Below are 18,399 nucleotides of genomic sequence, written 5' to 3' on the forward strand. Positions count from 1 at the left end.
AACTTGTCCAACAGGTGAAAAAGCCTGCCAAATGGTGAGGCAACTTTCCCTTCCAGTAATCCACAGTACGTAGCTTGCTATTACTCAATCCGACACGCGATCTAACGAGCTTCGGGCTCTTATGCGTTGTGTATCGCCAGGTGTGCATTTATACAGATATTACGTACCAAAGTAAACCCGAGCATTCACCATTCGAAGCAAAGTGTTTCGTGGCACTCAGGAATGCGGCTGAATCGTCGATTAATTTGGGGTCATTCGATTTTTTATGTTGACCTGTGTGCTTTACTTGCGAATTCGAACCAAATTTCGCACTCCATGAAAATCAATTTTGTAACTTTCCTTCGCTGCTGCCCTCTGGTTCGAAGTTTTTAATGATTTCTTCCTCGGCTCACATTCATTCTGATATTTATCACGGTTTCTCGAAATGTTTTCATATTTTTCTAAATTCTTCGTGACATTTCTCGTGCTCGCACTTGTCAAATGGTTTGTCCTCAAAAGTTTTTTCACTGGCACACGAGCTAATTTTGTGGATGGTTTTTTTTCCAGTGACTGTTTGTCGGGATGAAAAGTTCGATGGCTTTTTCATTTATCGACAGAAAGACGACTGGATGTTTGGTGTTTCACTTTGTTCGACGCCCACATTTTGTTGATTTATCGATGTTCAAATAACTCGAATCGAAGGTTTTTGAGCAGTTCGATTCTTCGAAATAAGCACGATTTTTTCATTTTTAAAAAACAGGTCAGGCTATCACAATTGGTGCAGTTCTTGACGATCATACGCTCCAAGTCTGGTACAGAATTCGCGTCAATTTCAACGATGCGTGGTTCCGGTTCTCGTATTTCCATTGTCATCCGGGGTCACCGTTTGTGTTTCGTCGTTGAAATGTTGTTTTTTATTCGACTGGTGCACTGTCGGGTTTCGATCCATGCGGAAAAGGGGACAACGGCGATCCCGGTTTTCCGTTTTTCGAGCTGCGAGCTCAGTTTCTCAGCCGTAATAACCGCACGACCGATCCATTTTCCAGCGATTGTTCCACGCACTTTTTCAGGCGTTCACCAACCATTTTTCCGCTTTTTCTTTGCGAGTGTTGCGGTGCAAAGAATCTCGTGCCAAATCCTCCAGTTTTCAGTCGTTCTTTTCACTCGATAAAATCCTCAATCGAATCCACCTTCGCAACGCGATTATTGCAAAACTCTCACACAGATGTTGCATTTGGAAAAAAAAATTCGTCGTGGCAACAGGCTCGAAGGAATTTTCAGGCGCTGTGGTGTTTTGTATCCACCGGTTGCTTTGGCGTTTGTGCTCTTTCTGACGGCGTGTTTCGCTCTGTGCCCGACTGACCGTTCGAAAGTGACAGTACACAAGGCACAAAGAACCAAAGAGTTTCATATACGCGCGTGTATCCGCACGGGTACGAGGCTGAATAAACGCGTATATGTTCATACTCCCTGATAGACACGTAAATAAATATATTCACGAGGCGATTAATTCTCAGGAGAGCACAAACGAACGATTACGATGAAAAGACTAGGTTTTATTTGGAACGAAAGACGCATCGTAAAATGGAGGAAAACGAGGATAAAAAGAGCGACAACGCGAGGTAAGCTCGAGATTCTTACGTCACAGGTATACAATCTTCGAGAGCCCCGTGCGCCTCCCCCTTCTTGCTCCTCTCGTAATCACTCGACTGATACACAGACTCACCGACTCCTTGTCCGCAGTTTTATATGAACTTTCACTGAATTTTTCGAGCGCTTTCTGCCTCTCCTGTATATCTATGTACATACTTTTTTTCTTTTGTTTCTTCCTTTTTCAACGTATGCGCATTGCAACGCATGTGGCATTTGTGTGGTTCAAGTGTATGCTTGAAAAAAATGTCCCGAGTTTCAAATTTCCTATTAGCCAATCGTGTACTCGAACGTTCGATTACACAATTTCGAGACGGTTTTTATTGCGGGGGCCATTTTTAATTCACCCACAAATTGCATTATTTTTTCCACCTTAAAACCTGCAACGATTTCGGTGCACAACGCAGTTACAAATTTTCCAATTGCCAGTCAGTACATTTTTCGCTTTGGAATTTTATTGCGAAAAAAATGATAATGCTCAACTTATCCAGCGCAATGAATCATTGTATTCTTCGGCTTCTTCACTTTGTGACTATCATTCGCGATTTGTACAGCGCACGAGAATATTACAAAGACTCTTCTGACGTACTACTTATTTTTGCGAACAATAGCTCTGGTGTAGCTTTGAAGAAAAAACGTATTCATAGAACGCAGCGAAACGTGCTCATTTCGTAGTCCGAGGGGGGGGGAAATATTTTGCAATCTGCAGAATGCAAAATATTTTTTTCTATTATCAGTAGAATTTGATATTTTTTCGAATATTTTCGAATTCTCTTGTTTTTTAATTTTTTTGTGTTTTTTATTTCCAACCTAATTGTGATTTCCTTTTTCGAGATTCGGTCAGGCAAAAATTCCATGTCTTTCTTTGAAAAAAAAACTGTTTTTGAAAATCTACTTATCAACAGTTTAAAACACGGCGTCAATGACCAGTCGATTACTCATTATTCAAAAGCCAGATGCGAAGTTCATTCCATTGTTACACGCGATTAGCTTATTGTGGCACGTGAAGTTCAGTAACTATTTATAAGTCTTGCGTGTAGGATGCACAATCGTCTTTCATTCTTTCGCCTTTCGTAGTGAGACGAAATTGAGTAATTCTTAAGCAACGATTATCCCACGAGCGAGAACGATCGTACTTCGAAATGAAGAAGAAAAAGTAGTTGGAAAAAATTCATTGGGAAGCCGCCACACCTTAATTTTTTCGATCGCTGTGCAAAAGCGTGAATCGATGGATCGGCTTTTTCAAATTCATTCTCCGGACGTCCAGCCCGATAAAAAGATCGGGGAGGCCGCGCGAACTCTCGAAACTCCGTTTAACTCACTTCTCTGCCCATTTTCGCGACAATTTCGTGCTGCTCGCGTGCACAGAACAAAAATTCTTCGAGGTCGTGGGAAGTGAACATAAAAAGAAATCTCAAGTGCTAATTCTTTGTCGCATTAATTGCTCGAGGCTCTTTCGAGTCTTCGGATGAACAGGAGAATAAAGATTCGTCGGTTATTGTACGAGTCCCGAGTGGCAGAACAGCTCGGAACTCCCTATACGATTTTTTACATATTTATACATAAGCCACGCACTCTGCACCGGGTCTAGAAATGGCTGCGAAATTTCATAACGTTACGGTCTATACCGTAATTCATTTTACATAACGACAATAAGCGTGTTATTTTTTTCTCTTCTTCGCATTAATAATGACTCTCGATTTAACCGTTACGCGTTACAACGTTTCGTTGAGTTGTGTGCGACGCATGAATGAAATACCGTAAAAAGAATTGCACACGGCGTCGCGGTACAAAAAGCGGAGTGGAAAATAAAACGGGTGAAAGATGGGCTGCAATTAAAGACGAAATTCCTCCGAGGACTTTGCACTTAGTATGTTTTTGCTCGAGAATTATTTCGCTGGCGAATATTTAACGATCGATTATCCTCGTCCTCGCTTCAAAGATTCTTCGCGATCGAACACATTCTTATGATTTTTTATTGATCTCTGAATTTTTTAATACCCTTTTTTCATGAAAGCAGCCGAGCCGTTTTACACCACAAATTCGATCGTACCGTGCGCGCTATTACGTGAGCAGAAGCGACTGACGTTCTTCTCGTTATTTGTGCACCATTCGAGACGTCGAGCCAAGCGGTCGCTTTTTTTATTCACCTGCTTTTCATTCGTGCTCCTGTCTACTGATAAGAGAACTAACGCACGTTTATAAAATACACGGGCACAGAGAAAATTAAATAGTCCGACGACAATGTGAGACACCAGCAACGACGAGCGGCGGCATGTTCCGTATTTTTTCTTTAAATTCGTTCCATGAAATTCTTTCCAACACTTGTTTAACAAGTGTCTCCGCCACTCTGCCGCCTTATTATATTTATCGACTGTCCCAGCATCTCCGGATTTTTATTCCCTTTTACGCCAGGCTTCTGCTCTTTCAGAATTTTCAATAAAATTCACTTTTCACGAGCACTGTACCATAATAAAATTCAATTATAACTTTCTTTGGGTTGCAGGCAATCGAAAATGCTTTTTCCACATGTTACTGTCAACCGCGATACCGTTCTTTTTTTTCGTGATAATTTTTCACGAAGCATCTCGAGAAAGCTTTGCTCTCCTCTTCTCATTGTTTCTCTTTATTTCATCGACTCGTGACAAACTTTTAATGAAATTTATCCTTCAAATTGATTAAAAAATCCGTTCCTTATGAATTTAAGCAATAATAAGGCGAGCTTCGTAACATACAATTTATAAACGTCCATCCATGCCACGTTATTCACGATTTGGGTCAACTTTGCTCGGGCACGCTCGACAATAATACAAATTATATAAATACAGATGTAAAATCAAAGCGTATAACGAACGGGGTCAATAAAAATAACAAGCTCGCATGAGAGAATTTGATGAATAACGTTATTAGGCTCCGGAACCGAGGGAATGGAATCGAAGCGATGGAAAACGTTTGCTTACTTCATTTGTTGTGTTTCGAGGCCGGATTTCCCTTCGATTTGAATCATCAAAAAAATGAACGATAAATAAATAAGCGGAGGGAAGGAAAATCAACGATTTGTATTTTAGATCTTTTCGCGGTTGCGTTCATGCAGATGACGACTGACAATCGTGCATCACCTCTCAAATAGACTCGACGTATTTTCACGTTGTTGTTAAGGTTCGTGCAATTTGCAACAACTCTCGCCTTCCTCATTCTGTAATTAGAGTTACTTAGCACGAATAAAAGAACCAAGTTGTGTGCGGACGCGAGTTCTTTCGAACAATCCCACAGACGAAAAGAGAAAAAAGGCAATAAGAAATGAGAAAACAAAGCGAAAAAAAATTTCGTCGCGGTTTCACGTCTCACCGTTTCTCGTGACTTCGACAGAGCACCATTCGTAGGAGGAAAAATTTAATTGCTCTCTTCACCTCTCCGGGTTTCATGAAGAAAATCTATTTTCTTTTCCAGCCTCACAACACACTATTTCTTCTCATTCAATCGCACAACATCCATTCAACTGATTATTTTCTCTCGGTACAGTTGAGCGCTAAATTGAAATTTTATCTGTCGAACTAAAACGAAAAACCTTTGTTTTTCGATCAATTCGAAGAGAATATATTTTTGATAAGCGATCGTCGAACATTTGATATCATTTCAATGAACATTAGGGTGTAATCTTTTCTTTTTACAATTTCAACACTCTAATCACGATAGTTTACTACTCTTTCGTTGAATTAGAAAATTACGATGCACAATCAGAGTCAATATCGTCGTTTAATTTTGATTAAAAAATTCATTTTTATCACTCATTTGACGTTGCATGATTCGCAAATGTTTTTCAAACTTTTCATCAATTTCAATTCATAAATCGTCAAGAAATTGATTCGATTGTCGGGGTCACGGTTGCCGTCTGAATTTTTTGCACGCGTTTTGCTTTTTCAACGAATGAATTCGAAGAAAAACGATAGAAAAATAACGGCGGCTTCACTCAACGGAGGCAAACTAACCACGAGAACAAGCATTCGAGTAATGAAAAAGTTTTCAGCGCGGTTGGATCTCCTTCCCTCTTTGACTCGCGGCACCTATTCGTACTTCCGGTTATTCCCTCGTGCCCACTGCCCACGATGTATCCCATTGTTCGATATGGGTTTGATAGAATACTTCATTGTGCAATTACCTTTTACCATTAAAGAATATACCGGGGACTCTCGAGGCTCCGAGTCTGGTGGACGAGAAACAGCACGAACTTAACTCACGTGTGGCATCCTAATTTTTTCAGAGTTATTGAACTCTCGCGTCATCGTATCACGCGTGACTGACAAACGGTCGCTTGCTTCCGGTCGAAATGACTCCCGCTGTATGAGCCGTTCTTCCAATGCAGCTGTGACGATTTTACCGGTACGGACGACATTTTATTATTTTTTACTCTTTTTTACTGTTAAAAAACCGAAGGATTCTCCAGGCTCGTGATCGAATGAAAATTCAAGAAATCAAATGAGCCGAGTTTCCGTTTCTCGTTCCTTCAAATACGTAGTTTCCTGCATTCATTCTTTTTTAACCTATTTCCATCGCGTTTGCGCAAAGACTCAGAGGAACTTGGCTAAACCTGCATCGAAAAAAATTTTATTAGACGCCAATTTGATAGGTCCAACAATTTTTTTGTTTGATGCCGAATCGTTGGTTTCGTTTAGTCAAATGATGGAAGTTTCCTGTTCACGAGTATAAGAAATCACCGAATGAACCGAATGATTTTTTTTGAACTAGCATTATTTATTCGCTTCAAGTTGCTTCAACAATAAATATTAATATGAATCTCGATAGTCAAATTCATTTAAAAAAAATTTTTAGAATTAATTTGTCTTCAATTTGTTGATGTTTTATTGTCGTAACCAAAGCTTCGCGATGCTCTTGATTCGTAACCCGTTTTAGCATGTACAGGTTCTTTTGTCATATCTCAAAAATTTTTTGTTCGAGGCGTGGAGTAATTTATTTTCTTCGAGGTAAGACCGATCATAAAATTTCGTACATTTTGATATAATTTTTGCCTATAAATTGATGAAACTACGGGATAAACGGTTTCAATATTATGAAAAAATTAATTTAATATTCTTTTTCCATATAAGGATCATTAACGCAGTTCAAACCTGGGCTTACTCTACTGTTTTTTAATTATTAATTAATTTGTGAAATTTCGCAATTTGGGGTAGTTCCAAACGGCTTGCTTAGAGGAAGTCCGGACATTCTGCTCTTACCCCAAATCGATTGATTTTTTTTTCAAATTTTAGTAACGTCGTCAATTCATATAAAAGAAAAAACCAACGTATGATATTGAGCGTATAAATGTAGCAGTGAACGATGTGAAAAAAAAAAGTTGTTTTTCTTTTAAAAAATATGAAAATTCACCCTTCGAAGACTAGATTATGTGAATCGAGTGTGAAATGTGGGCTCTCAAAATTGCACAAGCGAAAGTACGAGTCGAAAATATGTTTGCGATATGTGCAGCAATTTCTAATAGAATCTAGATTCAGCCCAAGGGCCGTCCGGGAAACCCCGGAGGTTCGGCATAAATCTGAATTTACGGAGGGCTGTTTTTTTTTAAATATCTAGCAATTTTTTTTTATCTATCAGTTATAATTTACATCGGAAATCGTAAACAGTATATCAAAGAGTAAAATACATCTAAAGTTTATTTTGCAATTTCATCATATGATTCGTTATAAATGAATTTCCCTCAGGAGGTCGGAATTACCCCCATTTCCCTTAGATAGTTGCAAAGAACTAAACTCGTTTTTATCTACAATTTCATTTTTCTCAGATTGTGTCAATGCGGTCAGGTCGATTTCAACCATTTACTCATGAGTAGACAAAACAACGAAAAACTTGAAAAACAAAATTCATTCGGTCAGGACTTGATGCATGAAATAAAAAATGGTCTTCCGGGGGTTTAAAAAGTAAATGTAAAAGCTGATTATTTCGAACTCAGATTTTGTTTCGATTACAACGAAGGATGAAAAATTAACTCACACTCGAATGGATTCTAATGAAAATTTAAACTATCTCGAAGTGAAATTGTTACTCGTTTTCTGCTAATTAGCCAAATGCATCAATTATACAAATTTGCTCATGATGGTCGTTGATGAGATTTCTGTTTTCGTTTCGCACGAAATTTATGATAACATGTGGAGCATTGAACTAGTACTCAACTGCACGAAATTGTGAGCTGTAGGTGTGAAAGAGGGAAGTTGGTGACCCATTGTCGTGTAATTCTCCGATTTTCCCAGACTCGCTAGATCCACTTTATTCTCAAGTGATTCCGTGGAAGGTGGTTTCTCGACTTTTTCCAAGCAACGGAATTGGTTGTTTTTTGTTCTTTTATTTCTTATTCGTTTTTGCACGCGGACTAAATCGCGACTGCTTAGACAATGCAGTTCTGGTGAATATTCAAATCTGCAATCTCGTCAGGGGATACGAATCTCAATTGTTTATCAAACCAAAGTAAATCGGTTCCCTGAGAAAAGGTCTACAGAATGCTTTACCCTACTTTACTTCGGGTTAAACATTCCGGCGGTTGCGACAGATTGAATAATCTACTTTTATTTCCACCCAAAGCGATTAACCTCCTTTAAATTTTTTTTAATTATTTAATTCTATTTGAAATCAATTGTCTCCGATGTTTGTTCCAAATGATCAATCAGCATTTAAATCCGATTCAACGTAGTTGTTTACCGATTATATTAGTTATCATAATTTTTCTCAATTGTTCTCAATTTTTTTTCCTCCTATTTCATTTTGTTTTGTCACGGTATTATTTTTCAACGACAAATTCAAATTTAATGAATTAAAGATAAAAATAAAGTGCGAAATTTTTACGGCGAAGATAATTGGATTATCGTTGAATCGATTTGCGATGCAGCATTTTTTTTCATCGGGCGCTTTTCATCGGAATACTTTCGAATTCAAGGCCTCGCATCAAACTTACCGATTCGTTCTATGGCCCCTTCGAATGCAGCCCGATTTACTGTCACGTATTCCGAATTATCTTTCACAGGCTCTCCCGGGAATATCGATTCAATTCTGTTTCGCTTTGACAGATAATGAACTTTCATAAGCGGCGGGAGCCGAAGCACAATCGATTATTTCAACAATATTGATTACGAGATGAAAAAAACACGGTAATATTTCATTTATTATACATTTTTTTAGGACAATGGAGTTATATTTGAAACCTGCAACGGTCACATCTCCAAAAATAATAACTTATCGGTCACGTTTTTTTTAAGCTACTAGGGTATATTAGGGCGCGCTGAAGCACGCGTATAGGGGTTTATTAGCGCTGCTGCGCCCAAGGAAAGCTTATAACCACTCGCGTATACACCACTGCCCAAATTGATAGTAAACAACTGTGAAATTGACAGCAAGACTCCGAATTTGAAAGCCCCAGCGACCAATCACAGTACGAATAGAGCGACAACAATGCCCCTCGTTGGTGACCAACTTCGGACGTTACTCACCAACTTTTTAGAAGGGGACTAGGGTATATTAGGGCGCGCTGAAGCACGCGTATAGGGGTTTATTAGCGCTGCTGCGCCCAAGGAAAGCTTATAACCACTCGCGTATACACCACTGCCAAATTGATAGTAAACATGAAACTGACAGCAAGACTCCAAATTTGAAAGCCCCAGCGGCCAATCACAGTACGAATAAAGCGACAACAATGCCCCTCGTTGGTGACCAACTTCGGACGTTACTCACCAACTTTTTATAAGGGGATCGAGTTAAATCGCCCGTCAAACTTCAATTTGACATGTTTTATTATAAATAACCGAATCGTTATTGTCTTCTATTTACGATTTCAAAGTCGTCAAGAAACGACGTGAAAAAAAATTTCACGAAATAATTTTACAAAAAAATTTGCTGAAAATTAAGTTTTTGACGTATGGTAAAAAATCAAAAGCTGTTTTACTCTTTAGAAATTATACTTTTAAGATAAAAATAGAATTCTCATGGACTGTAAAAAAAGTATATTTATTTTGAAGTTTGAACTCATCTATAATTTTGGTCGATATCGAAAAATGGAAGTGGAACGTTTAAATGGGCATTAAATTGTAAAAATAGTATTTTTGTAGGACAAATCGTATATTTTCAATGGAAAATTATGAAAACATGAACAAAAAATTTTATTTTTATCATCGTCTCCGCAATCGACGCACAAATATATGCGATGCTCGTCACACATAGGACATTTGTACGAAGGGCACTGTATTTTGGTTTTTCTGTCTGTCATTCGCCGGCAAAGTTCACATCTTACTGATCCTTTTCATCCTCTTCAATGAGACGACTCACGATCGTGCGGATACGAAGATGGCAAGGTATCTACTTGTAGATTAAGATTTATTATTTATGGCCAAAAAAAATAATTTAGTTCCTGAATGCACTTTGGCACAAAAAAAAACGAATTTGAGATCCGATTTTTTGAAACTTTTTTTGATACTGACGGCACGCAGACCTTTGAAAAGTTTTCAAACTTCATATATTGAGTTCAAACGACAAATGGTTCCAGCCGGTGCTCGCATTCCATATTTGCTGCATATTTTCCGGTAGGCCAAGCCTTTTCAATACTTATTCGGTTGATTTGTCCGGCACGCAAGCACAAAATGCATAATCATTTCAATAGGAAAAAAAACAAACATGAAGTCTCTGAGGTAAATATCCGGAAGCGGGGCTCCTGCTATAATCGGGCTGAAATTTTTTCTTATGAATTCCCATAGAAAAAAAACATTATACCTCGTGTTATTATGGTGGCGTATGACCAAAAAAAATGTAATCCAGAAATAAAACCATTTTCAATATTTTCAAAAATTTGTTCTACAAAATTTGTTTGGGTTTGTTTGGCGAGTTATACGTTAAATTGATAATTGAAATTGATGAATTTCTTCTCTCTTCGTTCCCGCTATGGAACGCTGTTGCTGAGATGGCTACCTATCACTACAACCCCAAAAATCTGGCCCTGAATTCCTTTCGTATATCAAGTGACCATGTCCAAGAACTGTTGTGGCATGCTCGGACCGAAAAAATGCTTGCTCGATCTGGCAATTGTTGAGTTGGTTGAATTAGAAGTTCCTAGACGCTCCATCGTAATTAAATTTCAAGACCCTTCACCGATTATTCATAATCTCAATCCGTTCAAGAAGCAATACACCAGAGACAGGGCGAATATGAATAACGTTTTTCCTCACAAACTCGATAATTTGTCGGGCTATCCACTGAGAGTAGGGATCAGTTTGTTGTTATATCCTTTAATTTTACAACGAGTGGAACGATATACAACGAACAGTGACGCAGTATTCATCGATTAATTTTGTGCTGTAGCGATAATTTTGTGGGTTTCACCCAGATAGAAGAAAATTGTGAACACGGATTTCTATTCGGCTCATCTTCTGACTTTTAGTCTCGTGCTGATCATTTGGATCTTATTAGTCCAGATATTTTCCGAATAGATTTGCATTCGTGGCGGATGTTCAATATCGTCTGATGTTTTCGTGTGGGCTTTCCCGTTAAGCAAAAACCTCGAGATAATAGACTATCATTCTCGCATGTTTGTTTGCCTTATCTGCCGCATATTCGTCCGCGATTTATACTTCGATTACAAACGTCACTTGGCAAAAAAATCGTTGAAAGTGTAATTGAAACTTCGGAGGATCGCTCGGCAGTTCAGGGTTGACTGCTCGCTTTCATGAATTTTATTTTGTCAGAGATTTTTGACAGCCCATTGAAAAGTTTGAAAAACAGAATCCGTGTAGTTAATAAAATTGAGGACCACCTCACTGATTGCGAGTATAAAAAAGACACCCTCCTTAACGAGAAAACAGATGGCTGAAGTCTTCGTGCTTGTACCTAAAGCCGAAAATGTTGAAAGTACTTGAACCTTGTTTTTGGTACGATATTGCAATGGGCAAAAGATCACCGTATCGCTCGAAACTAGATAAGTTACTAGATGGAATTAGAGTCTTGGAATTCCTTAAACATCTCTCATGGATGAGATATTGAAAAGAGTATCGAAGTCTCGCGATAAGGAGAGCGACACCGATAACGAATCGCTCCAAGGGTTAATTGTGCTCGGTGTTGCCAGTTTTCCATTATCGATCATCATTTTTATTGGCCAAGTTATCTATCATCGGTTATTTTGTTATTTATACGTACACGGAATCAAGAAGACGATTGTATCCTCCGTCTATCCTCTTCTCGTTCAATGAAATTTCTTTACAATCGGACATAAAATTTTTCTTCAATATCTCACGATTCGATCAACACAATTAAATCGAACTTTGTAAAAAAAGAATGATATTTTGCATTCTTCAAAACAGCTTCTTCCATCTAAATGGAAAAGTCCCATCTCGACTCGCTAATGAATACTCGGTCGTTTACCTAGAAACCGATAAATTTTTGTCTATCTTAAGAGATCGTTGGCTAGAAACTTTTCTTGAAGTCGTACCCAAAAGATTTAAAACTGGGCTATTTTGTGGACGTGGACATAAAGAAAGTCGACCTCGACGAAAATTTGAAAAAGCAGCGTTGTTTTTCTCTATTGAATGTGTAAAAGAGATAACGTTTTGAAAAAAAAATCATCTGCAGAAACCACAGTCGCAACTCGTCTTATTGTTTTTCCTGCAATTTTCCAATTATTTTCATCAATAACAAAATATGGTTTTGAAGAGATGAAACGTTGCCTCAGTATTTTGGGCATTTCTACGTGTCAGCGAGACGAAATAACTACGCTCTCGAATCATTCGTCACCACCCCTCGATATAATATGGAAATGTGGGAAGTCCCACACTTCTGCTATTTCCGTACACAGAATCAAATTTATCAAGATTCAAAAAGAATTAACGGTTACATAGAAATTCGGCTAAAATAATAATTGTCTTTCGGGTATTTTTACACCGTATTGCAATGATAAAAAATAGGATTGACTGAGGAAAAAATCTTATTTTATAAAGAATTGTAAATGACAAAAATATCGATTCAACGGGTGTGAAACTTTCAACTTTTGTTCAACGTAACAGACATTTGAGGAGCTCATTCCTTTTGTATTTGACGTGAAAGTCAAATAAAAATCCATAAAATCATCGTGGAATAATTCCTTCGATAATTCCAAGCAATTCTCGGTTCATTTTCAAAAAGGATTTATTTTATGTTCAAAAACTCTGATGGAGTGTCAAATTTTTTAAAAATGACAAAGTCTCATTCATAATAAGGGAATAATCTCTATTGATAGAATGTATTACATAAAGTATTGATCGCATGGCTAATAACGCGCTCCGAACTTGTATTTCGCTTCCTATGAAAATTCCTATTGGCGATTTCAACGTTTGTCTCGATTATATGCTACCACTTTTATAATATGCATATGTGAATGGGAGTTATAATCGTTCCTGCTGATGGAATACAAACGATTTCGACCCTTCGTATCCACTGCTGGATCATCGGGAATATAAATTCATACCGGTCAAAGATATTGACAATCAAGTATCGAAACGGCTGCAACTCAATCGCGTTTCATTTCTTTTTCAATAAAACAGTAGAAATAACTTTAGTTATGAATAAAAAATTTTAAATAAAAAGGACTTCTCAAAAGAATTTCGCAACGATTGCCTGTGCTATAATTTGTTTATAATTCTTGATCGTTTGACATATTAAAAAAAACCATAAACGCCGAAATTGAAACTGAACACACTGGGAATTGAACGTTTGGAAAAGGTTAAATTTCCGGAATGTAGATTTGACTAAGAATATTCGCCACAACTATTTGAGTGAGTTATGTGCGAGTTATTGAACATTGAACTGTCGAATAACCGGCTTCAGAGTGGAAAGTTGAATTTCAAGAGTTTCTATTAAGATGATATGGGTCCTGACGTCTGATATTATCAGACATTTGCGACTTGCATTGCTCGATGTGAAATCGAACTGAATTAATATATTCGAGTTCTCGACTGTACGTGTTTTGATCGCGTGCACAAGCACCGAATCTCTCTTTCGAAAAATCGTTCAATTTCACTTCACTGAAGTGTTTCCTTCGCATTCACTGCAGATGCTGAAAAACTCTCGCATTTTATTTCTCATGGGCGATGTTTTGATCGATTGAGGATCGATGCCAATACGTTATCACCGATGATAAAACTCGTTCGGTCATAGTGCAGTGATTATACGAAAAAGATAACGCGGGCAACGAATTTAATTTTTGAAAAATAATCTTCGAATAAAAAGATTTTTTTTTTTTTATAAATTCATAATTGTAAGAGACTCGAAGGAAAAATTTCTCGAAAAGTTTGATTTCGATGTTAATGAGGAGAAAGTCGTGATTTTTCGATAGCTGTTTCCGGAGACATTCCGTTATTACTTTTGCTATATGTTAAGAGTATTGGCCTACTAAGGTCACTTTATGGCCTCCTGGGAATTTTTTTCATCGTCGATTACATATAGGATGATTTCTAAAACGAAATAGTGCATTGTTTCCTTTCGAAATTATTTTTCCAGTGGTATCGATTGTTACTTACTACTTTCTATACTCACCCTTTGCGCAAGCTTTCAACCAGCAAGTAAAATATTCCGGATGCAACTCCAGCGACGATGAATCCCACAGTCGGTGGGACGATCATTTTCAACTGATTTTCATTCATTTGTAATGAAATTTTCTCCAAGTAGTTACAACACAAAGTTTCATAAATATTTTTCGACATACACAAAAAACGGACACTTTATTTACACCACGCACCAGTCGTTCTAGTCATTGAAACTGATCTTTTCGTTTCGTCACACCGCTGCAATATCAGAATAACGCAATTAAAAAATAATTTGAAAACGATTAAATCAATTTTCTACACCACTGAGACTTATTCCAGCTGAAAAGAACGAATAAAATCGCAACTCGTTGAACTTTTAAATTCAAACAAAGCGTTGAATATACATTTGAATATTGGAAACATAAAATTTGTACCGAGCGTGAGAAATTTTTACTAAATTTCCATTAGAATATTTGATATTTCCGGAACTAAAACCGAAAGGCATGCGAACTGGAACACAAAACGAGAGATACTGCACGAAATGCGTTGGAAACCGGTGTGCTCCGTCTTATCCGACACCTCGTGAGGTTTCCCGCGACTTTCGAGCATTCCAAGATCCCAGATGAGAACCCACGATACTCTTGGTAGCAAAACTGAGTTATCTCTAATACGCTATCGTCACTGGGTACAATATAACTGTTTACGGTTGGAAAGCCACACCGATTAATGGAATTTCTTTGAATCGTATAATAAAAAAAAAATAAATAAATAAATACCGTTCGTTGATACTCGATCTCTCGAAAGCACAATGAGCCACGCGATGATCTAATTCGATAAGTAAAATATACTAGCAATTTATCGAACCGGATTAACAATTTTAAACATTTATTTCAATATTCAATAAACAATTCACTTCTCAACGACTGAAAACCGAAACAAAATATCTATTTCAGCATGAACTCAAATTGTTATTATCAATGTATAATTGGAATTTATAGTGATACAGTGAAACAGCTTTTCCTACCGGTACTTTGATTTGATACCACTGGACAATTGGATTATCGTAGGCAACGAAACATTTTCGAACTTCATTCGTTCATTGTTAGTCCGAGTCTCGATAAATCGAAGGAAATGAGCTCGAGGGATTGTGAAATCACGGAACGAAACATCCTTATCGTGTGTTTCACAATAAAAAAATGATCCAATACACAAAAGCACTTGAACACACGATCGTAGTTGTGTCTCTATCGATTCGTTGATTCCACTCAAAAATTGTCAATAAAATAATATTTTATCCTATCGATGTACAGAAAAATCATTTCTTCGCGGGTGTTTCAACCGAATGAAAATGCTGACAATTCGGTTTTCGTAATTTTTTTTAGAAATTACGCTTGCGACGAAGAAAATAATGAATTAACGTCAGATGATAATTCATGTATTCAGATAAGTTTGGTAGTCCTATTTTTGGTACTGTCTGATGCGTACCTGGAGCACGATAAGATTCAACTGAGCCAAAGTTCGAGCCGGTAACACCGAACTACCAACGCACACACTTTCATCTCGTTCACACAAGAATATATGTACAAGACAATTCCCTCGTAAAGCTACAGAAAATCTTGCTACACATGTATACATTAACCGCAAGACAAATACCTCGCCATCACCACGTTCCTCGCGTGGCTCTTTGAGGCCACGTGCAATATTATTCGTAATATCTTCTCTCTCTCTCTCTCTTTGCCTCCCTCCCTCCCTGCCTTCCACCTTGACGTTTTACATTGAAAGAAAAAAATGACAGGTCAACCACGACCATCTTTTGCGAGACTATAATTCACTTATAAGTTCTCTCGGAAAAATCATTTCCGTTAGATATTCGCGTGGCAATTCCTCACAGTGGCTACGCGATTATTTTTTACTTTTGTAAAGAAGGTATTGATCCTCGCTAAAAATGTATATGCGGTATCAACATTCGAAGATCATTGAAATGGAATTTTCTCAATGAATAGATTTTCATTCGGGAAGACGACTTTTTCTAATGCCTCAATTCAATCTGGAATCAGGTTTTTGTTGAGTGAAGAAATTAATTACAAGGATCCGGAGACCGAAAATCCCTGCGTTTGATCTGACGGAAACTTCGAACGTAAAAGTCGGTGAAGAATTTAAGCTAACTTTTCATTTCCGGCTGCTGTCGTTTTTTTTCACCGTACAAAATCATAATTCTATACCAAATAAACGTCTTGATGAAATGTTATTTTAAATTAGATCTTCTCCACTAAAAACAGCGATTCCCGAGGCTTAGGTTATCTGGGAATGTGCTATACTCATTCAGAAGGTAGTAAAGATAAACGTCGGAAAACAACAATGAAAGAGTCCCGAAGTTCGTCAAAATGGTTCTATTCCCATGCATCGATGCATGTTTCTAAAAATAAGAATTTTTCAAAAAGAGCATATACATTCCCAAGGAAATGCCTGATAAAAAGTGAAAAAATTATCGACTGTGCTCAATCGTGCTGAAAATTAGAGTAACAGTTTGTCTAAAAAATTTATTTCCTTCCAAAAAATGTGATTATTTGAACCACGAAGATTAAGAGGAAAAAACTGTTCAGTGTAGTTAGCCGCATCGAATGGCTCATAAATCCGATGAAAATAGTCCAATAAATTCTTCCGTTTTTAATGATTCCTCGAGGCAGTGAAGTGTGATCTATTTTCGTCGATCATTTTCGTACGAGGCTTTAAATCAAATACGTAAGATGATCAAATGGTTAAATCTTTATTTCGATAGAGGATTTGTACAGTTATACGGTTGAACTGACCAAGGTGGTATGTGAAGGGAAAAAAGGCATATCTTACGGGTCGATGATTATAAAGTTGAACCGCCGGGAGTGGTAGCGTGTATACCTTCCGGGTTTGTTGTTTCGATGATAGCTCCTGAAAACCTTTCTCTCGTTAGATCTACAGGGTGATCGAGTCGACGAGATGTTTGGAGGAGGGAGAGGTTTTCAGTTGAAATTTTTAAATGAGAAAAGCAGTCGGAGATCGCGATAGGAACTCGGATACCTCATGAACATCTCACGACCTACATTTTCGGCTATAAAGTACGATATGGGCTGTTCCACTCCTGCATTTGGATGATCATACAGCCGTGAAAAACAACTATGTTTCACCGATCATGAAATATCTTGCCAATTAATATCTCGTGATATCGCGTGCCCCAGCTATTTATTTTACCTTTAGATAAGGTTGTTGTAGGTCAATTTTAATAAATCGACATTCTTCTCGCTTCTAACGAAGCAAAAACGTCATAAAACATGAGTTATAAACGAGGATAAGGTTGCTGAGCCGATGGGAACGCACGGTCTCCTCGGACTCCCGTTTCCAGTGATTCATTCTCCGAGTTTTTGGCCAATAAAACTAAAATTACGGTCGAAAAGGTTCGGGCAGTTATGATGTTGGATATTCAACTGGTGCCCTCTATTCGCGAACCCGAATCTTCTGCCACTTGTTCCATCCTTTTTGTTAACTGTCAACAAAACAACTCACTGCCGTATCAAAAAGATTCTCGTGTTACGATCTTTTCAGCGGTTGATAAGTCAGGATGTCGTGAGACCAGTCGATGGTTTTAATTCACCTCTATCGTTGCGTTGATACCATTCGTCGATTTTTAATCAACATTAAAATATCAATTGCTTAGTATCGAAAATAAATATTCATTAGCCGGTGCAATGCAATCTTTAAGTTGTCCGAGTTTCTCGTGGCTTTGTATCAAACGAGAATGATTTTTTTTCCTTTTTATCCGGCGGCGTGTGAAGAATGAATCTTATTCGTCGCAACCCGGAAGCACGACGTCATTAATTATTCCCATGAATTCAACATAACTGGAAACTTGAACGAGCATGCAATTAGCTTGAAAATGTTTCGTCGGTTTTTATAACTATTGTACAACTCGAACACCGTGTTTATCTTCCTGACAATTTTTACGTCACTCATCGTCGCTGATATTTATTAATTACGACGCTAGTTTAGGTTTTTTATACGAGTAACGATCCATAAAAAGAGTGACTTAATTTATCAACATTTTGATTCGATCAGTCTATCAGGAAAGAGTACAATTATTGAAGTTTTTTAGAGAGAGATAATCTTTTGTATTGTTAATTTGTTGAATGAATTTCGCTTAGAATTGAGATGTCCGACCTGACATATATGTTCTCGTAACGAAGTCAAGTAATGGAAG

At 37.6% G+C, this 18,399-nt stretch overlaps 1 protein-coding gene across 5 annotated transcripts in view; it reads right to left on the bottom strand.

The window, feature by feature from the left end:
* LOC122412042 (uncharacterized) overlaps positions 1–15,653 on the bottom strand; it is a 53,819-nt gene extending 38,166 nt beyond the window's left edge. Inside the window, exons 1-2 of one of the 5 annotated variants that reach the window (XM_043421289.1) lie at positions 15,196–15,653; positions 14,182–14,429 (exon numbers count right to left, since the gene is read on the bottom strand). In XM_043421289.1, coding sequence (XP_043277224.1) covers positions 14,182–14,348 — 167 coding nt within the window. In that variant the 5' untranslated portion in view covers positions 14,349–14,429; positions 15,196–15,653. Of the gene's footprint in view, positions 1–3,630; positions 3,657–4,977; positions 5,022–14,181; positions 14,518–15,195 lie in introns of those variants that run through there. The other 4 variants (XM_043421291.1, XM_043421290.1, XM_043421292.1 and 1 more) reach the window with 4 other exon arrangements.
* Between the last annotated feature and the right edge of the window lie 2,746 nt (positions 15,654–18,399).

The sequence above is a fragment of the Venturia canescens genome, chromosome 6 (genome assembly GCF_019457755.1).
Source record: "Venturia canescens isolate UGA chromosome 6, ASM1945775v1, whole genome shotgun sequence".
Taxonomy (NCBI): Eukaryota; Metazoa; Arthropoda; class Insecta; order Hymenoptera; family Ichneumonidae; genus Venturia; species Venturia canescens.